At 43.9% G+C, this 27,485-nt stretch overlaps 1 protein-coding gene across 1 annotated transcript in view; it reads right to left on the bottom strand.

Moving 5' to 3' along the window:
* Positions 1-27,485, bottom strand: part of LOC114555326 (fibrosin-1-like protein) — a 291,116-nt gene that overhangs the window by 141,186 nt on the left and 122,445 nt on the right. Inside the window, exons 3-4 of the mRNA XM_028577641.1 lie at positions 7,887-7,988; positions 2,773-2,808 (exon numbers count right to left, since the gene is read on the bottom strand). Of these exons, the coding sequence (XP_028433442.1) occupies positions 2,773-2,808; positions 7,887-7,988 (138 nt within the window). The remainder of the gene's footprint in view (positions 1-2,772; positions 2,809-7,886; positions 7,989-27,485) is intronic.

Raw genomic sequence — 27,485 nt, 5'->3', positions numbered from 1 at the left:
GAAGGTCTGGCAATGCGAGACTAGCCCTGCAGTGTAAGCTCACCAAGGCAAGTTCTGTTTGTTGTAATGGCAATAAAGTTAACTCAATCAGATATCAATATAGATTTATTGTGGAATTGAACATTACACCAGTCTAAAGGAATACATGGAATTCTATGATTTTTTAAAATATTTTTTTTCTTGGCCTTTTGCCTTTGTCAGTCAATAGAGAGACACAGGAAATGCTACCTTTATATATATATGTACATATATATATAACACTTTAACTAGGTTGATATTACTGTATGTGCTATATATAGATGAATGTTGAGACTTGTAGTGTTTCATTGTCTTACTGTGTTCACCTCAGCAAGAATAAAAGTCAATGGCCACTATTTTTAGCACACAAAATCAAACATATATTTTTCCTGCAAACACTTGCCACTAGAATCCTCAAATGTGAACGCACTGAAATCATTAGCCATGAGCAGCTTCATTGGAACACATATTTGCATCAACCTGCAGAAACTTTGAATTTCAATTTGCAACTTTTAAAGTGTCACTAAGTGATGAAATATTTGTTAGCTCTTTTACTTTAGTCAGTCATTTCTTTTAACAAAGAAAGAAATGAGAAAAGAGACTGACCAGACTGACGAGGAGACATGTCATGTTTCTTCAGAATGTGTGCAGAGATGGTGTATGACGCACTGATGTAATGTGCAAAAACACAATTGGATGAATGAAACCAGCAGACAATGCATTCTGTATGCAACTGCCAAATCATTTTAACACAGTACAAAAGGTATTTTCTCCTTCCAAAAACACTCTGGTGACTCCAATTTCCCGGTTTTCATGAATCTGGCGCTAAAGCACAGAAACTTCCTTTACTGTACATTCTTGTGTACCCCATTCGAATGAGGCCATTCAAGCCTGGCAGGCAACATAAGAAGGGAGACATATGGAAAGTATAAACAAGAGGAGGCGTCTTAGTGCCTTGTGACAGATAACCAGCCCCCATCCACCGCCTTGATTTTTTGATTTTTTTTTTTTTGAGTGTTAGTGGAGAGGCAGAGCAGTAGATGGCGATCAGTGCCAGGGGCCAACCAGACGATAGCCCAGTCCATGATATTGGTGCCCAGTGGCGCTTCCTACGCCTGTGCGCCCCCGCCTCATTGACCCTCCCACACCCCCTCCCCACCTCACTGACAGCCCTCCACCCACATGCCTCTCTCTTCCTCCAGCCATAACGCTCTATGCAGCCCCTGGCCTTCTACTCCTCCTCATCCTCCTCCTCCTCCTCCCCCCATACCCACTCAGCCTCTGCATGGCAGATCCCTGGAGCCGCCCAACACTACAACCCCCCCCTTTGAAACCATCATACTGTAAAGCCTGAAGCACATGCAGATAAGGAGACCCCAGAAATCAAGCGGGCCCGGCAGCAGAGCAGACTGAGTCAGAGCTCAGCACCCAGGAGGTGCCCAGAGGCTACAAACACTGCAGATAGCACCGTCGGAGTGGAGCAGAGCCCGACAACGTCAAACTTCCTGCCCTTGTTACTGGACTTTCTTTTGCTTGTACAATGCCAACGACCCCCATAACACCAAGCCCCCTCCACCTCCATTTCTGCCCGCTCGCTCTGACTCCCCCCTTCCTCCTTTACAGATAAAGAGAAGGCCTCGTCCCCTGCCGACTCAAACTGACAGCTCCAGCCAAAGGGCCAAAAGAGTTTTTTTGGAAGCTTGTTTGTTTTCATCCATCTGTGAGTATGCGACCGCTGGGGAATAGGAATATGACATGTTCTATTAAAACTAAACTAAACAAAAATTGCACAGAGATCAAGGTCTTTTCAAGTTAAGCTCTGTTCAGCACTTTAACTGCAGTCCTTTGAGGCAGATTAACGATGACAAACCATTTATAGTTGTTTTGTTTGTCGGGATGATTGCTTCCAAGCTGCAATAAGAACTGCCATATGCCACTCATCAGCTAAAAGTAGCGCACTTTAAAGAATGTTCCTCTTATTAGTTCCCCTTTAAGCAAAGGACATAAAGGACGACTGCTGTCTCTATTACCCAGAGACTAGACACATCGTTGAAACAATGGGAGGGGAAGAGCACAAATGTACGGTTCGAAAAAGCACTGGGGCAAGGCAACAGATGCTTTCAAGGGATAAAAATAGTCCTCCTCTGACAATTTGTGAGCGAGTGTATGTTTGAAAGGATTGGGTTGACGTTTTCCAAGGCTTCACTAAATATTCCTCTCGGGCACATTTACCTTCAACAACACATGGTCTATGACAGAAACCATCTCACTGGCTCTTATTAATGTACAGTCAGTTGCTTCCAACAAATCATAAGACATGTTTAACGGCTATGGATCCTCCTGAAGGTGCAAATGTACATGCGTGTCTGTGGTAGTGGTGTGAAATTGTATTTATTGCATAGATACAGGGGGCCTTTAAGAGGCTTTTAGGCATATTGTCATATACTGTATGTGAGCAAAAGGATCCTCCATTGACAGTCACTGGGGGAAGACATAAAACTCTGACAGCCAAATTGCAGCGCCGGCGAACAGCGCTGATCGATGCCAATAAAACGAGGCTCTTTTCGCCAAGGTAGCGCAGGACACCTTCCCGCAATTTAATCAGTCAGTCAGCCAGAATTAATGTCCCTAATATCATGATTTCTCCATTACTCTATTTAACATAATTAAAATGTCGAGCGCCGGGGCCATAAAGCGGGTCGTTGGAGATTGTAATTCTGCCGTAAAGCTATGAAGCATGAAAATGCCACTTACCGAGTAGCCGCGGCCTGACAGCGAGTGAGTGGAACTCTGTAGGGAGAGAGAGGAGAACAGGGATGACCTTTAAGGAGCGTTTCACTCGCTGACACAGACATGACGAAGCAGCGCCGCTTTAATATCAATATTCACGTTAACCTTTTACCCGCCCCGCCATGTACCCCCGCGCCCGCACACATCACTCCCATCCATTCTGGCCTCCACCGCGGGGGTAGCTGAGCGGCACCCGCTCTAAGAACAATCACTCACATCCAGCTGAGTTTTCATATAAAGACACTGTGGAATGCCTTAATCATTTGGTAAAACTATAATTAAAATGGTGCACAATAGTCATTCTATGGCTGTGTAGATGCCTTTTAAGCACAGTGTGGAGTGTGCACGCTTTACCTAACACGTGAGTGAGTCTCTGGGATACATTATGTGGCAACTCTATGGTTAATGTTGGGTTTTAATCTTTGCCGGTAGACCAAATTATTAAACGCCTCAAATGGTTTTATAATACAGGCAATGCGTTGCAGTGCAGGTCAAGATTAACTGTCACCATTTATTTGTTTAAATTTACTTGCTTCTGTGCCTTCCAGAGTGTCATCTGACAGATAGACACATGGGAGTAAATCCATCACTTGCACCAGCAGATGAAAGGATAAAACACACCTCGATAGATAAATTGTTGTTTTGAGAGTGAGTAACAGCTCAGGTACCCTGCTAGCCGAAGATTTTGGCTTCTCTTCTTGTTCCATCTTTAAATTTTCTAGGTATTTGTTTTTGCGCTCCAAACAAACAGTATTGAATAAGAGAAGCATCAAAGGGCAAGAAATCATTTCCAAAATGCTTTATATCCTTTACGGGCAAAAAGACATTATGTCGTGTTCATCATTAGACCTTTATCGATCCAAACTGTAAAAATAAAATGTTGTCTATCAACACTAACACTGTCCTTCATTGGATGCGTTTTTTTAAATTTGTCTTTATTTTGTGGGATATTATTTTTAAACAAAAATGTTTTTGGAACCAAACCAACCATTCTTCATTATGTTATATCAGGCCCTTTTACTCAGGGTAAGTATATATTCATGCATTAAGGGAGGTGTTTGGGCCCATCAAACTCCTCCTGTGTTTTCTAACGCAGTCCTCTAAATGCTGAACAAGAGCAGGATGGAGACAGGAAAAGCTAGCTTTTGTTCTGTTCTCTGGCTCTGTTTGTCAGAGCCCAGCAAGAATACCAATCTCCAAATCCCTCCCTCCACTTCTACTCTCACTTCTTTTATTCCTCTGTCTAGATTGGCAATTTCTCCCCCCCTGGTCTCTGGAGGGGACTTTTCTGCTAGACCAATTTCATCCATAGGTCCACCTTCAATCCAAGCGACCTCCCCCACACCTTCACCACCACTGCCTCCCTTGTTTTGCACCCTCCCAATACCCCTCATCCACTCTCCCACACCTGCTCTAGGCCTTAGCCCTCATCAACGCCTGTGTGCCCCTCTGATTCGCAGGACAGCTCCTGCGGTGACGATTAGGGAGGAGTCCCGCCGTGAACCGGAAAGCAGGATCTGCGGGAATCAAAAGGCTATTCCCGCTCTGCTCAACCTCTGCTCCCTTCACTACTGCGACCAGAGAGGAGGCCAGCAGAAAGGGGGGGAAGAACTGCTCAGAAGGCAAAATCTGTCCATACAAAAGGGCCAAAAGTGTGTTCCAGTGAGAATGTGGTCTGTTTTCTGTGTGTGTGCATGTTGTGAATGCACTTAGATGTGTGTGTGTGTGTTTGTGTGTGTATATGCATGTGTTTGTGTGTGAGTGCATATGTGCATAGGTGACGGGAGGCCAAAGCCATTTGGAATTAGCCTTACTATGTAGAGTTCATTCAACTTGGAGCATTCTGAGCAGAAAGAGAGGCTTATTTAAATGATAATGAGGGACAATCCATTGGATTTAGTGCCGGTGAAGGGAGGAAGAGAGGGGAGGGAAAGGGGGGATCCATTAAAACGCCAGCGGTTCATAAGCCATAGGGTCGGCATCCAGCTAAACACTCTCTCTTAAAAGCCATTATACATGGCTCTCAATGGATTTCTGCAGCGCTTAGGACTTCAAAAGGATTTAAGAACCCGCCCCAGAGAGGGAGTGTGGGGGAGGGAGACGGACGAGTGTGTGTGTGTGTGTGTGTGTGTGTGTGTGTGTGTGTGTGTGTGCTGGTTATGGTGGTTGGTGGCGAGAAGGATGGGGCGGATGCTGGCGGCATTTAAGGGTTAACTAAACAGCCCTGGAGAAGAGAAATGTTGCTAAATCCGCCCCCTAATCCTCTCCCCATTTCCATGCCCCCTCCTCCACTCACCTTACAAAAAAATAAAGGAAAGAAAAAAGAAAAACATGGCGACAAGAGGGGAGGGTCCGGTCCATCTTCTCCCAACCCAGACTATTGGTTTTTGTCGTTGCAGGGAGGCCAAGAGGCGGGCCAATCAGAGCTCGATGGAGCATGATGAGGCAAAGGATGGGAACACGTATGCCCTCTGTGGCAGATTAGGTAGCTGGGTGGGTTTGGGTGCATGTGGGTGGATACAAGAGGGTGTTAGAGACCCTGACAGCACCACAACTGCCGCCCTCTCCTCCACAGGACACAGATGCAGTGGAACCCACTCACTCCGACACCCCATATTTCCCTAATCCCTGTGTGGCTTAGTGCCGGGGCCCCGCTGCACCGCAGGCACAATTACCTAGTCAAAATAAACAGATAAAGACCCAACCATGGCAATGAACAAACAACATCCCCTGCAGTTTTTTTTTTTTTTTTTTTACCCCCTACTCCAAAATTGATGCATGACTGTTTTTACAGGCGGCGCGTCCACATGTCGCATTTGTCTCTACTTCCTTTGGCGGTAAGACAAGAGAAATCCATTTTACTCGTTGCAGACGCGGCATCATTAGTTAAGAGCTCTTAAAGCCGCGGAGCCACTTTGATGTGGTGGAGCGCGTTTTACGAAAATTAGCAGTGCTCTCAGTGCGGTGGCAGAGACTTCATGGAGCTGAAACGATAAAAATAGAGAAGAGACAGTGACACGGTGTTGGTGAGGAATCTCTGTGTGTATCACAGACCTGTAAACGTTAGAGTAGTGAAAAAGATGTCAAGATAAGCAACAAGAACCAGGTGTGTGTGTGTGTGTGTGTGTGTGTGTGTGTGTTTGTGTGTGTGTGGGGGGGGGGTATGAGTGTTTTGAGATGTGAATATAACGAGAAAACAACATCTTGTTTTGATAAAACAAACATGTTTTAATGTCTAACAAAAGGCAAGGTGGGCCACATGATAAGCTGGCAGCATCAAAGTATAGTTAAAGTACCAAAAGTACTCATTATGCAAAATGGCCCATTTTAGAATAATATATATTATTGAATTATAATTATTGATGCATTAATGTGACCATCACTTTAGTGTTGCAGCTGCTTAAAAGTGGAACTAATTGGAATATATCCTCCTATCATAATTTATTGATTACATTTTGTTAATCTAAATCTGCAAAGTAACTAGTAACTAAAGCTGTTAGATGAATGTAGTGGAGTAAAAAGTACCATATTTACCTCTGAGATGAAGGGAAATACAAGTATAAAGTAGCAGATAACAGAAATACTCAAGTACAAGTACCTCAAATTTGCTTAAATACAGTACTTGAGTACTTTTCCACCACTGAGTTGAGAAATGCCATGAAGTTAGCTAATGCTAGCTAGTTTAGCTAATATTACAAATCAGGAGGGCGGCCTTAAACAGCCTGGGCTTTTATTTATTTAGAGAGGGACAGACGGAAAGACAGCCCGACAGATAGTCCGAAAGAGGAGGAGAGAGGTAAAGAAAAGAGGAAGAGAGAGGTACAGACAGGCGGAGGGAGAGAGGGAGATGGATAGATATGGATGCCGTGGCTACAACGATCAGCGTCTGTGCACCATTTATTTGGCAGCAGATTAGAGAGACATGCCACATCTAACACCGTCGACGATTACAGCACGCAATTTTCAACAGTGCCCCCCCCACCTCCATCGCCGCAACCACCACCACAACCCTCACTCTACCACCCCCCACCCTCGTCCGTGCCCCCGTCTTCTCGGTGCTTGTCGTATATCCCTGTCAGAGCTGTCAACCAGCTTCGCTCTTTTATCTGACAAGCCCGCCCCTTCCCCCTGACTTTTTCATTAAAAGACAGCCTTTTACACAAATTCAAGAGAAACAGTACGAGGGGAAGAGGGGGGACAGTGCACAAGAGAAATAAGAGGATGAAAATGGCAAAAATTAGACTAGATGATTTTTTTTTTCATCAGCTGGATTTTCAATTGGAATGCTGAATAGCTTAAAACAATGTATTTAATAAGTCCATTAACTTCTTTTTCCTTCCATCATTTTACCCCTGCTGGAAAAAGAGCCGCACATTTTCCTTCCTCTTCTTTCTCTCTCTCTCCTCATCCTCCTGCTGCTTTCGTCAGCTAAATGAACAGTCTGATTGAATTTTGGTAGGTTTGGGAGGTCTGCTTGACAGGCATTAGTTAGGAAGCATATTTCTACATTCATTTAAAATGAGCCGCTTGGGATTTTGCATGAATTCTCATTACTTCCCCTGTATCTAAATTGCATTATTTCATCCCTTACGCTGAACCAATGCCTGGCCTCTATTTGCCTTTGCCACCTACTCATCCTCTAAATGGGCTGGCATATGGATGCCAGCGCAGCGATAATTGGAACAGTTCCTTTAACTCATTCCATTCTGGGGTCGGTGAGATCAGCCCACACCTGGCTAAACTGCGTTAGGTCATGTCTACATTTAACCGCGCCATGCTTTAAATAATACTAGGCCAACAAGGTGATGCTGTGTGACCGGCCTAATCATTTCTTGTCTATGTGCTGCCAGCCAGCCAGTCTTATCCCCCCCAACGCACAGGGGATTTATGAGGTGATAGCTGAAAACAGCAGGAGCTACTGCACCAGCTGCTTTCTGATCTCTGCCTCCATGTTGCCGCCGCCCGCCCGCTCTCTATACTCCACCTCAGGGGTCCCCTGCCTTGGCCTGTGAAAGTGGATAGCCCGGCCCGCTGTAGGAGGTCTGTGGAAAGGGGAAAGGTCTCGTCCAAGGACTCACCTCGCTGAGCTGCTCCTTGGAGTTGCTCCTGTGCGGTCGGCTGAGCTCCTGCACCGTCTCGTCCTCGCTGAGTTTGACCGGACGTAGCACTAAAGGCTTGATCTGCAGGGGACACAAGAAGGAGAGAGGACATCTTCAAATCACGTCCTACTATCCAACTACCAATCTACCCTGAGAGGCAGTTACTTTTCAGACATTTGAGAGGCATAAAGCATAGTCCTAAAAGCCGCTCTGATATAACTGTAAATCACTGTCACTCTGTCATTACTTTCATAAAATGGCGAGAAGAAAGATTTTAAATGTTTTTCAGATGCTTAGACATGGACATTTGTGCAACCAATCTCCAATATACAGCATCACAGCATTTATAGATATTGCTAGTTTCCAATGCCTGTCCCTAGAAGAGCTTTTAAACAACGAACATTAAACACTGCCACAATTTAAAAATATAAAGCACATAAACATACAAGACACCTACATCTGGATCCACCCCACGCCATCCCACCCCTATGTGTGACTACAGGTCTGATTATCAATTAAAAAATTGTTCAGTTTAATTTTAAAAAGCCAATTATTTTGTATTGCTTTTAGCTCAATGGGCAGCTCATTCCATGCCTTAGCTCCCTCAATAGAAAATGATGTCTGGCCAAAGGAGGTTTTTCTGAAGGATATTTTACAGTTGCCCTGCCCTGTGTTTCTAGTGGACAATCCACTGGCCTGTAATGGTTGCACCACGTCACAGAGAGCCTGAGGCGCCTGTTCATGTAAGCAGTCTCTTTAATGGTTTGGTCACCTACGGACTTGCCTGCAATCATAAGGTAACACAATAACTGAGGTGTGAAAAAATGATTGTGTGCATTAATATTTTGGCAGCATCAAAGGTTAGAGAGTCCCTAATTAGTCTAAATAAATTTGAGTTGGCTTTTACGGTTTTGGCAAATTTTTTTATTGTGAGATTAACGTTCTTTTTGGCCTAGCAAACTTTGTAGTTTTTTTCACATGCTGTTGCAACAACTAGTAATGTTAGAAAAACTACAACACCACACCGGATCTAGCTAGACCGGAAACACAACAACAGGCATGCTGCACACACTGGTTTGGGCTCGCGAGCCGGCCAAAGAGTAGCAGGCTAACGGTACGTTTTGAGTGGATGGCGAGCGCCAGACGCCGAAATGGACGCCAATAAGATTCTGAATGGAAAGTTTACTTTTAAAAAGTTACCAAATGGTTCCATTGATAAGACCAAAGTGAAGTTTGTGTTTTGTCGTTGTGAACGGAGCTATCATCGCAGCACGTCCAGTCTGAAATACCACTTGATGGCCGAGCACACAGCTGATGGGAATCCCCCCCCTCCTCATCAAAGCCAGGCGACGAAAGCACAAAGCAAGCCGATCCACTTTTCCATGTTGATAAGAGCATTAAAATGAGAAAAAAATAATGAGACAAAAAGAAATCAAGAGACATTTAGAATAAGATAAAAATGTGTGATTAATTGCGAGTTAACTATGACAATAATGCCATTAATCGTGATTAAATATTTTAATCGTTTGACGGCACTATATACACTAATATATATATCTCTGAAAAATAAACAAAAAACTAAACTCTGGTCTGTCCTCCATGTAATGAACCAGCTCTCTTTACGGAGTCGAGACTTTTCGAGACGAACATTCAGGGAATGACAACCAGGCTGTAAACCATCCGTAAAGCCTCAGAGCAGCGGCGCTCTCATCTCCGCCCGTAACAGCAGCAGTCAGGGCGCCGCCAGCGGGTTGGGCAGCTCCATGACCCCGCGGAGAGAGCTACGGGGATCACCATCACTGGCCGTCCCAGACCTGCTCTCCCACTCCCACCTCGGGCTTCGGGCCGGCTATTGCTGTACGTGACGGTCAGAAAGACGTTTTGACAGGGGGAAAAACTGATCAAAAAATGTAACGAAAATGTAACGGAACGTTGAAGAAATGTAGTGGAGTAGAAAGTATAGATAACTGCTGCAAAATGTAACAAAGTAAAAGTTAAAAGTATGCACTATTGATTCTACTTAAGTACAGATACGTGAAAAATTTACTTAAGTACAGTAACAAAGTAAATTTGTTACATTCCACCACTGGTTATAACACGGGGGGCGCGGCAATGCTAAACAAATAAATAATGCATGGTTCTGCTGCACTGCTAGCAAAGCATGGACATGTTAGTGAAAGGACTGCCAGGTAAACGTAAAGCTACAGCAAACACCACAACTACTAAAACAAAGGCAAGTAAATACGTAGTGGGGACCACAGTTCCATCTGAGGAGCAGACTGCCAATCACCATCATCCAATCACATTGGGTTTTGTTTACTTTCCCTTTTTAGATTATTTTTTTGGGCGACAGTGGATAGACAGGATAGGTGGGAGAGAGATGGGGGATGACACGCAGCAAAGGTCAGCAGGTCAGATTCGAACCCAGGCCGCTGCGAAGGACTCAGCCTTCATGAGGCGCACGCTCTTACTGGGTGAGCTAAAGGTCGCTCCAAACACAGTGTTTTAAAAAAAATCTGGGAATTAATTTGCTTTCTTGTTGACCTCTCAAACATCAACAGGTTTGTGTTAAACTACAAGAGCTTCAACCTTGATGCAACCAGAATTATCCATTTTATATCAAAATTCATAAATAACACAGCAAAACAATAATAGGACAATGATGTTTCAACCAGGAGACACAAATGAAATTTCCAGAATGATGCCATCTTATTTTCTGTCACTCGCTTGGATCTTCCAACTCCACAAGTTAGACATCCATGCATAACAATACAGCATAAAAACAATGGCTTCAACTGACTTTCAATGGGCCGTGGTCCTTCTATTCTTAACCTGAGGGAAACGCAAAATGGGTGTGGTGACTCACAGCTCTGTGCCAGTTTGTGCTTTGGCTAAATGCAAAGTAGAACTGGCTGTAGCAAAAACACCTGCAACCCCCAAACCTCGACCCACTATTGCTAGTCATACCAGCCAGCGACAGGAAGGCAGCAGCAACAATATACTTATCCCAACTGTGACGGTCTACCAAATTCAGTTGATTTTTTTGGGAACTTTTTTTTTTTTTTAATTTACTGTAACCTAGGGCTGTGCAATTAATCAAAATGTTATCGTGATTATGATTTCAGCTCCCAATGATCAAAAAAACAGAATAATCGAGAAAAACTATTTAGCTCATTACGTTTTGCAAGTAAACTGAAAAAATAAAGTTTAAATAGGAAAAGTATTAAGGTAAATTTCACAGTTGTGTTTTTTTTACTGTTGATTTAACTTTTTCTACTGTTTTTTTAAGTTCAATAGCAGCAATGCAGCATCTTTCCAGAAGTCAACGAGTAATCATGTTAAATTATCATGATTTCAATATTGACTGAAATAATCGTGATAATATTTTTTTACATAATTGAGCAGCCCTACTATAGCCCCACCAATTTACCCAACTCAGGTAAGATGGAATTTGCTCCCTGACTGTGTTTTACACATACAATAATGTTAGTGTGCTCATATGACACAAACACACATACACACTCAAGGGTTGTTTATTATGTGCTTACATTTCTGAGAAAAAAAGATTATGCATTTGTTGCTGCCGTCATGAAAAAGTTACAATTAAAATAATACCGGTAAAAAATATTAGCCATCAGCAGCTTGCTAAAATGCCAGTATCTGCGTTCAGCCACCCACATCATGGTAACCCTAACACAAATCTGCATGGCTTGGTTTATTGCAGGCCACCAAGACCCACAGTTGGCATGCATTCAAATTCCCAGCCAGATGGGAGGTTGGCGAGCTCAGCAAGGTAGACCGTGCTGGTGCAGCACCAGCCAATCACAATGTCCCGAGCTGCTTCCCCACCTTGGAGTACAGTGGCGATGGCCGCGGGGTGTAATCCATTTGACTAGCAGTTTGCATGTAGCAGCTCCCCTGGTGGCACACACGATGGCTGGCCCCATTCTCCTGATCTCCACTGTAATTTAAGCAGATCACTGCTACAATTAACCTTTCCCTGTAAATATCAATTATGGCCCCCGGCTGGGCCAGGATTAAAAGGGTCATCAGCTAATCTGACAGGTCCTGTACGCTACCACCTGGCTGGGAGAGAGGGAGGGAGGCAAGGCGGCAGAGAGAGAGAGAGTGTTTGTCTACCCTCGTGCCCACCAGCTCACATGCCAAGTAGACACAATTCCCTTTTAATTACCCTGCCGCCACCGGGGCAAGCATGCTGATTGGCCAAGGGGCATTAGCAGTGCGCTGAGGTCAACAGTGACAGGACGGGGTGGGGTGGGGTGAGTGTGGCGCAGAGGAGGAGGGAGCTGCCGCCAAGCAATCAGGGTGTAGAGATGGAAGCAAGAGAAACCTGGCAGGTGGGCCTAATCAGGTTTGACTTCCACCTCTACCCGCCTCTCCCTCTGCCTCTCTCGCTCGCGCTCGACTAGCTGTCAGCCTAATCACTGCTTGAATCTTAAAATAGATGGTGGCCTTTTTGATTTCCTTCTCTCAAGGAGAGCACACAGAGAGCAATCCTCCTTGGCAGGCAGGCAGGCAGGCAGGCAGGCATGGAGGCAGAAACAGAGCGTTAAGGTACAGTTTCCGTCACGTCGCCATCAAGTACAGCCGTTGATTACTTTGTTTACCCAGCATCAGTGTTGCTGACAAATTCCTGAAGGCGCCCAAAGTGTTTCCGTCTTCTCCAGGGCCTGCGGCGTCATTACCCAGTCAGCAATCAACTTGGCTATTGATCAGAGCACAGCGTCTAATTAGTCAGCTAGGTTAATGATGAAGCGTGCAAGGACCATTCCCCGAGCCGCTGTTCAACGGGACAGGAGAGCAATTGATCTAGGCAGGAATTCACCAACTCTGACAAAAGATTGGCAACGCTGACTGCCTGTGATTAAGGCAGGGACTAATTTCCTGTCTGGGGAGGTGTTTAATTGGCCCTAAGCTCCCAACTGTACAGCTTTCATGTGTTGTGTTTTCTTTTTTTTTGTGTGTACTCATTAATGTTAAAGGACAAGTTAGTGAGCTTGAGGGTGGGGCTACTGGTCTCGACTGAGATGTGATTGGTTGCAAGTGGTGACACAGTTCAAGGTTATAATGCCTTTCCACTATGCTTGAGTTCATTTTCTGAGGGAGGAGTTCTTGGCCACCTGGCTGTTTTAAAGAGTTATAGTTTTTTAAGTTTGTTTACAGTGAAGGACAAGACAAGGTTAATAAGGTTGAAGCAGCAAGTGAATGTGGTTAATCGTGTGTGTGTGTGTGTGTGTGTGTGTGTGTGTGGGGGGGCAGTTTGACTAAAGACGACAGAGGTAGAAAAACATAGCTAAGTAAGGGCCTGTGTTTTACATGAATAATGTACTGGAAATTAGCTCCATTAGTCTCGGTATTGAACATGTCTGCAGTCCCTCTCTGGAGGCTGCCGCTCTGTGCTCTTTAATTATCTTCAAAGGGCCCTCTAGCATCTTAATTCCCCCCCAAGTTGAATAGTGCTGACTTGGGTCTGCTCATTTATGCTACTCTAACCCTGGGTGAGGTCACAAAGGCCGCGTGCTTAGAAAGGGCCAGTCAAGGCACCGATGGAGACAGCAGAGGTTCACATCGGTTCATGCTAGGCTTGGCTAACTTTCCTTTTATTTTCACTCTTCCTCACAGTGTCGATCAATCTGCAGCCTGTCAGCAGGGTGCTGGCTAGAGGCTGGCGGGTGATGCTTTGTTGTCCTGCTCCTTTGATCCAGCCTGCTTCACCTTGTAGGGGGGTTTCGGGGGGCAATGGATGGCTGCGCGGTCTCCCACGTTTTTTCCTCCTTGAATAAGAGAAGCTGTTAGTCCTGACCTCACTTTTCCTCTCATCGCTCCAGCTCCTCTCACTCTGCCTCATCTCTCCCTAGCCTGCCGTCACCTGTCAACAGCGCTCAGGGAAGCTGTGCCTCAGCCTTGTCCCAGTGTCAATCCTCATTACCCTGGGATCTTGGACCTTGCCCCCTTGCCCACCCCTTGATTTCTAGCTGCCTTGATGCTCTTCTCCTCCGCACTACCACGCTCCAATCTGCTCTGCGGGCTTCCTGTGCACAAGGTGGGGAGGAGACCAGGGGCAATACAGGAAGAGGGAGGGCTGAAGAGGACGGATACAGATCCTTCCTCTAATTTGTTCTGAAAAGTGTCCTGCGCAAAGGACCCTCACCCCCATTAACCTAGCGACAGGCTGCTACCGCTGCTTAGGGAGGCATCAGCAGCATGTGTGTGTATGTGTGTGTGTGTATGGGAGTGGGGCCTTGTGGTGCGGCGGGCGAAGGCACCTCGGCGCTCAGTGCCGGGCTCCGGCACCGGCTCAATCTATCGGCTCATTATCCCCCCCGCCCAGGCTGGGGTGCAGACAAGTGCACTTTAGGGCCACAGGCCAAATTGATTCATCTGCCTTCATTTTCTTCAGGCTCAGAAGTGGCAGCTGCTCGGAGGCAGGGGGAAGGAGCTTTAAGATGGAGAGAGAGGGAAGGAGACAAAGAGAGGGTCTGGAATAGGGTGAGATGAAGGAGGGAGGCATCAAGAAAAAGAGGGGGTCCTGGCTTTGTTCCTCATCCATGTCCCATTTCACTTTTCCTCCCTCTTCTTTCTCTCTCTCTCCCTCCCTCTCTCTCTCTCTCACACACACTTTACAGCACAACCAACACCTCCCACCCTTGAAATCGCTATCAAGACATGCACTCACTCCCCCACCAAGTCCCAAGTTGGAAATTAGCCCAAGGACAAGCTAGTGGATTTACTACAGGGAGAGCAAATGGATTTTTGCTTTTATTTTGACGAGTCCCAGTGTATCCATTAAGCCTTTTAATCATACATTATTCATTGAGCTCGCCTTATAATAAATGACCACATAAAAGAGGTACACATATTATACAAGGCCTACAATGCCCCCGTAACTCTCTCTCCTAGTGCACTCAGAACTACATCACATTTGTAAGCTGGTTCACAAATATGAGCCTGTGAAATCTCAGCAAGATGGCGTTTCTATTCCAAGCAATGGCACCAGGACACAACAAGAGCTGGCAGATTAAAAGCAACACTTATAACAAATAAATGACACGGTGTGACCTATTGTCCGTTCGGCATGTGTCCTGCTCACAACATGGCCGTGTACAAAGCTACACGGTGTAAAACTAACTGGGGTGGCCAGCGCGACTGCCCAACGCTGTAACAAAGCACTCAACCTGAAAGCGAAGCCGCTTACCCGGCCTGATTCCCAGCCAACGGAGACCTCAGGAGAGCCTGGGTGTCTCGCAGGGCCCCGTCTGGAACAGATGAACTGGGGAGAGGAGCAGTCCCTGTGGGCCCCAGGTCTCTCCAATCACTCTCACCATATGCCCCCTGGGGGAGTGAGGGAACAAGGCAAGAGAGGGGGAAGGGGGGAGGAGGAGAGCACCTGCTCCCAAATACGAACCCATCCCTCAGCACCTGTCCCGGGGGTTCACTGACAACCGCAACCAACACACACACACATACACACACACACACACACCTGTCAACTAGGACCATAGGAACAGTATCTGCCCTGCACTGATAAGCACAAGGCCTTACAGCAGAAACCCCCCCCCACAATCCCCCACCATGACTCCCACCACCAGGCAAGCATCTCTCAGAGCTACCAACAACAATTAGGCCGATGATGTCAAAATGGTAATGATGTTATTGGAAGGCAAGCAAGAGAGCGCTGCTGTGGATCTGCGTTTTGCTCTTCATTGCTGGAGCCAACATTATGCAGATCTTCCTCCTCTCTTGTTGCTCTGCAAGAAATGCACAGCTTTGATTTCTGTGTACACTATTAGCGTTGAAAGCAGTGAGTGCATTTTGCAAAATGGATTTATGCATGCCAACAAGAAAAATTCAAATGGCGTTCACTTTGGAGGTTGTACTTGAATTTCTTTTTCAACTCGACATGATTATTTGCAAGTCAAAGTTCACTTTGGCTTTCAAAAAAAGAGGGCACATGCAAACTTCAGGTTGTGGTACATGCCACAGGAAATGCCACATTTGCACTTGGTGGTCAGCAAAACCTTTTGGAGATTGAGAGATGATTTATTCGTTCGTTCATTTTCAAGTGTGTGCTGCTGTAATTATCTCAGCAAACCTTTCAATCACCACGAGTATTTTCAAGGTATTGGGGAAGGGTGGCAAAAAAGGCAAATGTGGGTATATTCTCAACCCATAAAGAGCTGCTGCAGTGCAGCTCTTAAAAAAACAGTTGCATGCATGTTAATTTAAAATGACTATATTATGCATGATAGCTCTTTGCAAAGGCCTAAAACCACATTCTTTCATAATGAATGTTGTTTAAACACAACTCATTGGAATTACATAGCCATTACACAGAGATGTGCCACTGATGTGTATATCACTAATACTAAATGCTGCTGCAGAATAGAAATAATTGAATTATATTAGTTTACTGGTTAAAGTCCAAATGAGGGACTGCTGCTGTATGGTGCTCCCTATCATTGCCACCATTCCAATAGTGGTAATATTAGCTTATATTTAGTCAGGTTAGAAGTAATTACAATGATGGAGCAATGTAAAATACTTCCAAATAAATCACCATGGAGTCTTTCAAGAAAGAACAACAAGATGGAACTAAATAATTCAAACTGAACTATGCCTTTTTTTTAAATGACAGAAGCAAAACGTTAACTAAATTATTGATTATATCTTTCCGATGTCTGAAAGTGGTAGATAACATGTGCGTCCTACATCCAGGTTAAAGTGTTGTGCACTGCTCAACACGCGACCATAATAACTCCAGGTATGCTGCATCCATCACAGATTCTGCAACAGTTTTGTGTGGAAAGGCTTTATCAGTTATGACTCTTAACTCCATAACCCTTAAATGGACAGAGATAACGCTGGCGTAAACACTCTTATCAGCTGATAAGAGCCTGTTGGTGGGACAGATCAGCAGTCCAGACACATTTCGAAAAGACAGAATGTCTGACTACACACAGAGATTTCCACAACTTCAACTCACAAGTTGGCTAAATATCAAAGAGAATACTGCTCCCTGTAAATAATCTGAAAATCCAGATCATGTAAAAGAAAAAAACCTGACAGGTATTGGAATAAAAAAAGATAATCATCAGGAAAAGTATAGGGTTAGGGACAAACCCTAATTTGAACACTTCACACATCATGTTGGTATAAATGATGATAAGGAACGACTTTCTTACATTTTAATTTTCTTAAACCTCACCACAAATGATTGTATGTATTGATCACTATTGTGTACCACTGATCCATGTACTAACAACTCCAGTTATGCTCAACTGCTGTAATACCATTAATTATTTTTTAACACTTAAAAATGATCTTATTAGCAGTCGAAGGAATTACAGTTTTTGGAAGTGCAACATTCACACTCTCTCCTGCGACTACACTTGATAACTTTGTCACCCTCACACGTACTTTAAAAAATGTTTAATTTCCTCTAATGTAATCTGAAATAATTATCAGCTCGAGACGACGTACGAGCCGCAAAAAGGCCCCTTTAACAAGTCCACCAAACACACACACCCTTTAAAAGTAGCTATCATTCACCATGACATAATTAAAACACTGCAGATGAGATTGTGGGGTAAAGGAAATGAGCAAGTGATTAAAAAAAATGCTAGATGAAGAACTGTCTGAAACTTCCAATCGGTCTAGCTTTAGACTGTGTTCTTCAATCAGGTAAGAAAATGGCTCTTTAATGGAATGTCTGAGTAAAATCGTGCAGTGTTTCTTAATCAATATGCAATTGCTTTAGTATTTCTTTATATTATGGCTTATATTTTATATAAGGATCTATTTACCTTGGTTATTAAAGAATTGTGATCAAGATATGTACTGCCCAGAATAAACATGTCAGTGCTCTCTGATGTACTGTTTGTAAATTATCTCAGACATTTCCTTTTACTTAGCATCTAGTCTCGCATTGCCGGACCTTCCTCCATAGCTCTGCGGAGGAGGGTTGGGCTAGTCCACACAGCAAACATGCTCTGGTTTATTGGTATTTCTTTAAACTAATTTAAACAATCGTCTTGGGCGGTGCTAGGCGCCGGACAGAGCCAGGGTGCAGCTGCAAAATAGCCTCGGGAAGGAACAAAGGTTGTTTTAGTCGTGCAACAGAAAACTCAGATTGAGCAGATAGTCTAGCTAGCTGTCTGGATTTACCCTGCAGAGATCTGAGGAGCAGTTAACCATAGTCCTCACAAATCCACCGCAAATTAAAATTACAACACAAAGAAAGAGGAAGGGGACGGAAATCTAGCCGAAATGAGGGACATCCGGCGGAATTCCCGGCGGCAACGGAGCAATCCCGGAAGTGGAACACAGGCACTACCAGCACCTATACACATGCATTATGTATGGAGAGATGTCAGAGCGAGGGGGCTGCTCATGGTTAGGCGCCCCCAGTTGCCCCGGTGCTTTGCTGAAGTGCACCTTGGTAGCGCCCAGGAGGTTAACTTGCACCTTTCCAGCTACTCCATACTAAGTCCGCGACTGAGCTACTGCTGCCCAAACATCTGTGATTTAATAAAACTGTCAACATATCTATGAGGATCTAGTTAGCATGAGCAACGTTAGCCAAGACAGCTCATAAAGACAACTGCAGAAACTTGTTCAACAGAAAAACAATGCAAAGAGATCATTGGGCACCCAATGTGCTAATTTAGCTCCTAGCTCACTATGAAACTAAGTGAAAATTAGGCCCCTCATTCACACCCTCCAGCATTGCAGACCTTTGCATGGGGCCCCTTGGACAGGGGTCAGCTGTACCCTTTGACCCCCGACAGCAGGCCTGGTTCTGAATGTTGTTTTCCATGCTAACAAGAAAAGAATTCTAGGTTAAACACTAAGTTCAATTTGACACTTTCCTGGCACAGAATGGTAAAATAAAAATATTATTCTATATAGGTCGTGCATGTACGGACAGCTCTGATCATAAAATAGTTGTAGTGATTGAACTTCGGACCGCATGTTACAGTCAATCTGGACGACTTATTAGTGAGGAGCTGAAAATGGGGAGATTTTATGAGACAGAAAGAGAAAGGAGGAGGTTTTTGTTGTTTGTTTTTTAGAGAGATGAGGTCTAGCTGAGGAGTCAGGAGGTAGTTTGCAGTCAGAGAGTGAGAACTAGAGACAGCCAGAGTGCTCTGGGCTTTTTAATAGGAAGCAGATGCAACACATGTAATGAATCAGCTTCGGCTCGATGCGGCTTCCCTCTGATGTCTGAGCACCCGTCCTGCCCTTGGAAAACTTCCGGGACGTTATCTCATGCCTGCACAGCACACACTGCCAGTGAATTTCGGAGTAAGTGTTATGTGTTGGATAAAGGAGGGGAGGGAAAGGTAGGGGAGTTGAAGTGTGTGTGCTGGCATACTATATACTATATATATATATATATATATATATATATTCCAGCGCATAGACACAGAGATTAATGCATACAGTATAGCAATGCATGTGCATGCTGTATGTGCTACAATACTTTGATACATTACATCTGTGTGCATTTGCATATACTACACATACTGTATACATGCATACGTACTATGACGTGTGTATCTACTGTATATGTAATGGATATATATATATATATATATATATCCCCATGTATAGCTAGCTACAGCTACAACAGCTATTGGCTATTAACATGCTGGTGTTAGCATGTTAACTAGCACAACCACTAGCATGTTAACCTGTATGTTAGCAACTATTTAATGTTAACATGCCAACAACTTCTCTAACTGTCCTTGGCTTCTTGCTTAAGTAGTGATCTCACCTTGATAATGGCGGTGGTGGTGAGGTGAAAAATCTGATCTCTGCTGTCTTCCTGCAAACTCCCAAAACGTGGTCCACATAAAAACACCACAGAGTTTGAGAAGGAATTCAACCCAAAAAGAATGATGCCGTTGTCTCCGCCTTCCAGTGTGTTTTGAAGCTACGCTAGTTTACCCACCCAACCTACGATGAGGCAGCCCTGTTTCTTCCATCCCAGACAATAGACATTTTTCACACCTGTCATCTTGACATGTGCCAGAATAAGCACAGGTGTTATTGATAACACTAATAATGGCTGCATTCCATTTATGTGTTTCATTGCAAAATGATTCCATGTAGTACTTAATGTACTAGCATATCCTCACTGCATACCAGCTAACTCACTACAACCACCTGTTAAAGTCACACAGCCGTGCTGCCTGCAGGCAGTTTTGACCATTCAGAAAACTTAAATATTAGATTACTAAATTTCTTTCATTTTCACATTTATGTTGTTTTCAGTGTATGTTACTTATATTTACAAAATGTTGATTAAAAACCCAAGGGAGCAAATAATCACACATAAAGATGAATGTATCTTCAACAACCATCTGTAATCAACATATCTCATTTTGTAATTTTCCTTTTCCCATTATCACAATATCTTACAACAAAAGATGGTAACACTATGTGAAGGGGAGTACATGGACTGACATGAGACTGTCGTAACCCTGACATGACACCTGTCATGAACATAAATGACTGTCTGACACTGTGAATGATAACAGCTATAAACATATGTGTAGACTTCATGACAGGTGTGATGGCATGGTTATGACAGTGTCATGTCAATCTTATGAACAGCCCTTCAAAGAAGTGGTACACGGCAGATTTTCCCTCTCCAAAAAGATAACCCCCTCCCATAATGTCCAATATTATGTTCTAGACACAGTGTGGATTAAAGTGCCATATTGTGGCGGAGGTGAAATTGCAAATTAGGGTTGCTTTCCCTCCGAAAGAATTTAACTGATTTCCAAACGCAGTTCTCAATTGTGCAATGCAATGGGAGACATTGACTACCAAACACAAAAAGAAAATCAGGTGGTTTACATATGCATATGCAAGCGCAATGTAACAATCACCCAAATCATAGTAATGAGCACAGACAAAACTGTCTTGGCACAGTCGTCCTCCTCACAATCCCTGCTAGCCAAGTCCCTTTTCCCAAGCACAGGATCATTGCTCTTTTGACTTGCAGCAAATTGTTAGATTGGTAGCGCATCACACTGCCGTCACAGTGGCTTTTATCTATCTCCATATGCAGGCCTGCATAAGGAATGTTTTAAATCCCTCTAATCCCAGATGCAGAAAGCATTCAGCTCGCACACCTGACATGCAGAAATATGAAGGCTGCTGAGAATAATGGGAGGTCAGGAGAGACAGCGAGAAGACAGAGAGGGAAAATACAGGAGAAAGAAAGAATCGAAGAGACTGAAGGTGGGGGTGGAAGGATTGCAATGTGCACACTTAAAGGAGTTTGCACATGTCAGATATGGAAGAAATGAAGCAAGGATAGTTGGAACATTCAGAAGAGGAGAGGAGACGGAAGGAGAGAAAATAAACTACGCAGGAGGCCTCCTCCCTGTCATTTTGGGTGTTTGGCTGTGACATCTGCCTCTTTGCTGTCATTTCCATCACTCCAGCTTGGACCAGAAGAGATAGGTTGGTGGAGGAGATTGAGGTGGAGGAAGAGGAGGAGGGGGAGAAGGAAGGAGAAGAGCAGATAAGAGCTTTGGGTTGGTATGGAAGCTTTGGGTTGGTATGGAAATCAGGTCTGAAAAAAAAAAAAAAAAAAAAAAAAGAAACGATGAAAAGCAGATGGAATCAGCCGTTGACATGACAGCATCCAGCCTTGGGAGCGCAGATCTACTGCTTGTGCAATTACATGGCTGCATTTGCATCTATATGATCCCTCAAAACGCTGTCATGTGTGGGGATTTGAGCCTCGCTATCTGCCAGTGCCTGTGCACTATTATTTGTGCACGGTGTGTGTGTGTGTGCTAGCATATTCACAACATTCGATGATCTGACAGACACTGCTTGTCACTACATAAAATGAGGATGCAGTTGGTAGAAGAGGATCATGTCCATTGTGTTAATGGGGATAATAGTAATTTAATAAGCGTACGGGCGGGTTCAATGTTGATTCTAATTGGCAAGACCCCTCAGATAAAGCTGCCCCCTCCCGCCCCCCGCCAATGACTGGGAACACACGGAATAGTCCAGGGGATAAACAAAGTCCAATGGTAAATCTGTGGCACTTCAAAGTGCAAGAAGTTAACATGACTTAATTAAATGCTGGCTTAATGAGTATGCCAATTCTTGGTGTGGGACTGAGTGATGCCACTTGCTGTTTCCCACCTGAATGATAATGTGCTATTAAAATTATATGTTAAAGTAATAATCTTGAAGATTTTTATTTAAATAAATGTCTCGTTTAGTCACTCTCTATCGCCGAATGAGGCAACACAATGGTGATTAAGCCTATGGTCCACGAATGAAAGCCTTTGCATTACTGCAGTATTGAGAACTGACTGTCTAAGTCTGCATTCTTGGGAGGAATCACCAGCACTGCTATTACTGAAAGTGCAAATTTCTAATTTAACAACTGCAAAAGACAAAAATGTAATAGTTAGTTTTTTCACCTGGATGGACAAAAAGCTTCCAAGGAAAATTGGCGACTGCTGAAGTGAAAACGTAAAGAATTTTCCGTTTTTTCCAATTTCCAATTTTATACAACACATCTGTCTTGTGTCTAACAGATTGGGATGGCCTTGGATGATTTATTTTGAAACTCTTAGCCCTGAAGATTTTGTGTCGTTCGACAACAACCTCAACATGGAAAAATACTTTGTACTCCATTCTCATTTGTTAATGGCTACCTTAAAATGCTGCTGTGTTCATCACATCTTATATTAGGGATATGAGGAAAACCAAAGATGACACACATTCAAAACACGCTGTCTCACTGTTGTGTTTATCTCTGCATGCGCTGGCCATGCCCTTCTTTCAGCAGCAGCAAACACTTATGCGTTAAGCTGGCTACACACCGGCTGCGTGGCGTGTCCGTTTTTATTTGGGCTCCCATGTTAACAGGTTAGAGCTTGCACACTGCCGGCGTGACACGCTGCGCCGAAAACACGTGCATGCTAGAAATAGGACCGACGCCTATTTTTCATGCGACACGCGAGCGTGTTGGAAGCGTTTCCAGGCAAATAAAACAGGAAAAGATGTCATTTTGACACAAATACATATTCATAAATGACATTTTGATGTCTGAAAGTCTCTAGGTTTTGATATAAATGCAGATATAAATGTAATTTAAAAAAATAATAAATAATTATCGATTTTCAAATATTGCACCTGTCAATACAGAATTAAATATTCTGTAGCCTATTTTGCCGTCAATACTGCAGACGGTGTCTTTGCTGTTATCAGAGCAGTATATATTTATGTTTAATATGAAGTATACTACTGCTTGAGTTCAGTAATCAATGGGAAACATACACGTGTACAGACAAGGCTAGCAGCAGCAGCAGCACCGCGTCAGACACGTTTCGTGTGTTTAAAGACATAGAAAACGCCACGCAACTGACATGCAACAGAAACGTCACGCTCACGCCACGCAGCCAGTGTCTAGCACCCAAGAAAACACACTTCTGTCTCCTTCATGTATAAGGGCTTTGTTTGAGCTTGTGTGTGAGTAGGTGAGAGTATGTGCACGCGCATGAGCCACTTTGGCAGCACCACTTGATGGCAGTAACACACTATATGAGTAAAGTATACTCACAAACACACATGTGGAGTCGCAGTTGTAGAAAACATAATATCGGCAGCTTTGAAATGACTGCCACAGGCTCGCAGAAGATGAACTACCTGTCAGAAAAAGGAGGAGGATGAGTACGGAAAGGGAGGTCAGCGGTGAATGTGGAAATGACAGGAAGATATCGGGAGGCTAATTGTCTTGAGGAGCGGCCTGGTCGACCTTGGCAGGGTGAGAAGTCAGGGGCTTTGGCTTCCCAGGGCACAGCACTGCCAGGGTAATCGTGCCACGATCTTGACCTCGCATTGCTTAAAGACGCCCTCCATTCTTTCTCTCTCCATCACTCTCTCCATCACTCTTTCCCTCGCTGAAGCTGAAGAGGAGCTGGGATCTGCTCCCCGCTCTAATGATGTCAGCTCCCCAGAGGAGGCGTCTGTCTGCTGAATCTCAACAGCTAGCCTTCAAAGGCTGGGCCTGGCCCAGGAGCTGGGAGGGAGGCCTGGAGTATGGCGGAGGAGAATGTGTTCACAACTGCAACCCAAACAACCGGCACTCCTAAAGGAGGCCACGAAGCTCCTGATCCTCTCGCTCTGCTACTGTTAATAAGGGCTCTCAGTCAGTCAAAACACACACTCATGGAGTAGCAGGAGTCAGGATCATCATGCAAATATAAGATAAGAATGTGCATTTTAAAGATTAGTACACCAACTTGCAGCATTAAACGGCAACTTAGCTATTATCTAAAAGCAACACTTAGTTCGGGGAGTCCTCAGAACTTGAAACTTTTTTTCTGTGCAAATAAATAAGTGATAGTAAAATCTACAAAGTAACTTCTCTCAAAATCCATGTCCACTGCTATGCTGATGACACAATTGTGTACAATATCCCAGCCTGAACTGAAATGCATAATTATTGAAAATAAATATATGTTCATTTGAACTACACAAGGCAAGAAGATTAGTAGCAGAGGTAGAACAAAGGAATGTTTATGGACCAAAACTAGCACCTCTAGCAATATGATCTATTATCATGAACATGCGGCTACTGCAATATGTTTAGACAATTGTGTGCCCCAAGGCCTTTCTGGTGCTGTTGAACTAGTATTATCTTTTATTCAAATCACAGCTAACCCCACCTGCCAGCTGGCCAGGCCTCTATCTATAGAGACCACATTTGGCCTTAAATCAATACCAAAGCGGTGGTGAAAGGAAAGGGCTGAACGACAGAGCGAGGAAGTCTGATTCGGCTTGACATTTACCTGGGCTGTGCTATGTCAACAATCAAGCAACCCTGGATTGCTGCTTAACACTCTGCTGCAACACGGCCAAGTCACAGGCCTAATACTGGCACTCACTAAACGGATGACTATGAATATGGTTTTTCTGAGTCCAGTACTGATGGTTTATGCATTCAAGATGCATCAGGACCCCAAGAAAGTAACATTATGTGAATACATTTCAAAAACACACAACTGTGTTGGCACTTTACCCCAGGTATGACACAGATGCACACACTATCATGACTGGTTGTTGCTAGATACTCACCCACTTTTGGAGACACCCAGCGGCCATCTTAAAGCTTAGAACCACTTTACATTACATCTACATATTGAATTTCATCAAAGGGAGGAAGACAATGAGGCCAAATCACATAACTCTATAGGCCGGCAATAGTGTGAGGAAAACGACTCCCAAAAGACTCCACTCCCCCTCTACCTCCAGCATTACCTCTCTGTGATTTCTATTACACTGCTGTTCAATGAATTTCTGCTAGAACCATTGCCACAAAGATAGGAGATATAGTCAATTTGCCTGTCTACTTGACCTTCCAGGGATGGAAAGGCTTTCCTCCACTCTCTTTCATTCTTTCTCCATGGTTTTATATTGCAGCAGCTGCAAGGCCAGAGAACATGTCTGTCTTGCATTTCATTGTTGAGCTAAGTAACTTGGATTGTGACATCTTATGGCAATCAAAAAGCACAAGAGGACACCATCTGGGCACAGTTATGCACACAGTTGTGTTCTGTTTAGCAAACACAATGGCCACGTTTTCACTGAGGATACATGTGTATGATTACTGCAAGTGTATTTTTTACCTGAGGTGCAGTCTTTGACAACAGAGGCCTTCTATTGAAGGCAGATGTGATGACCTGACCAAAATGAGGACACAGAGGGGTATTTCCAAAGCAAAATATCACATTATCTCATGAACCACAATAGACTTGTGCTGTGTCTTAAAGACAAATACCACCACTATGCCAATTAATGGAATCTATCCATGCAAGGCACATTTTTCATTTAGTCACATTAAGAAATAGTGAATGGTTTAAGCAAAGAATACATTTTTTTTAAAGGGACGATGCACAGCTCCTTAGCAGTACCAGAGTAAGCTATAAGCTAATTCTCATCTGCGAAATTATGGTATTGGTCTGGTTGTATAACAGAGAACATTTACTGATCACATTTTTGCATATCTCTGCATACACAGTGGAAGTGGTGCAAGGTGAAACAGGTATGAGCCTAATTAGACAGCTTCACCTCAGCTTTGTGCTGAATAGCAGCGATGCCAAAACAAGATCAGACTACATTGTACTTACAACATGGCACAGAACACATAGTGTCGCGGATAAGGCACAGAAAACAGCTCAGATTAAAGTCAATTGGACTCCAAAGAGATGTGACATGGTAGAGCATGTTGCAGGCCAGGTTAAATGCCTGCATTAGTCTTGCCTTAACCTTTTAGCAGCAATGTTCTCTCTTCAAGGACAAATGTCTGAAATCACTCTGACCATCTGACCAGGTCCCACAGTGTAAAGTGCTAAATGGAAAAGCAAGGCCAGTCTTATTAAGGTCCGTTCCCAACATCTCAAGCGTTTCGAACTGGCAGAGTGGAGAGCTGTACATCCGACCTAAACTTAATAGTTTTCCATGGTGTGCACTTTGATGTTGTTTCCTGTATTGCTGCTTTATGGAAACCTATAACCAGCCCAACTAACCCCAAAAAAACTGTTGCTTTGCAAATACATTGTTAAATATGCAACTTCTGGCAGAATGTTGGAGCTATGAGGAGGCATTATTGTATCTAACAATGTTAAAAAAAGAATGTTATTATCTTGCTGGAGTGACTTGAGAAGTTTCTATGGATGCTTTGACATGTTTAGTCTGGGCTGCCAATGGAGTGAGTGCTGTGCGTCCAAGCTGACTACAGCTGCCGTCCTCTGCAAAAGAGTAAGCTATGGACTTTATTTATCCACCTCTCGAGACTGCAGATATTCAAAAAAAAATGTGTAGAATATTCTGGTTACTAATTAACATCAGTTAAGGTTCATTATGGCTGGATATACTGTATGTCCAATGAACCAGCTGTGAGTCCATGAGACTTTCATTCATAAGCCTTTGTTTTCTTGTAACTGGACAGGCTGAAGCTAAACACACCAAATGGAATAATGCTGCGAAATAAAACTTCCACTACAGTTTGGACCAAAGAAAACAATCTGCTGATCTCCTTCCTACCCTTTGTCCCACAGCTCTATCTCCAAAGCCCTGAGCGAATATTACAAATTACCCCCTTGTGCAAACACTCCTGATAAATGGAGCTGGGAGGCCAGTCCTTAGGGAGCTAACAAAGCAAACATGACATGGCACATTGCTCTACATCTCCATCCTCAGTGTGTTTTTACAGGGATGTGAACGCCTAGTCGTCTGGGTCAGATCGATGGCACATCGAGGCCTGCTTAGCAGCATTTACACTGCAGTGAGAGGCAAAATGTCAAGAGATCTTCCTCTCTGGTTTCTGACATGATAATACATAAAGAGCGGTATCATATATATCAGGCTGTTGCAAAACAGAGAATACTCACGTTATAAACATATAGCCATGATAGCCAAGGCTATGACAGTTATACAAATGTTGCAAATGTTCAAAATGCTGTATGATATTAAGATGCTTTGTTAGACTACTGTGTCTGTTTTGAGTTTTAA

Source organism: Perca flavescens, chromosome 5, assembly GCF_004354835.1.
Source record: "Perca flavescens isolate YP-PL-M2 chromosome 5, PFLA_1.0, whole genome shotgun sequence".
NCBI classification, from domain to species: domain Eukaryota; kingdom Metazoa; phylum Chordata; class Actinopteri; order Perciformes; family Percidae; genus Perca; species Perca flavescens.
The sequence above is the reverse complement of the archived record's forward strand: the minus strand, read 5'-3'. Positions and strand labels throughout refer to the sequence as shown.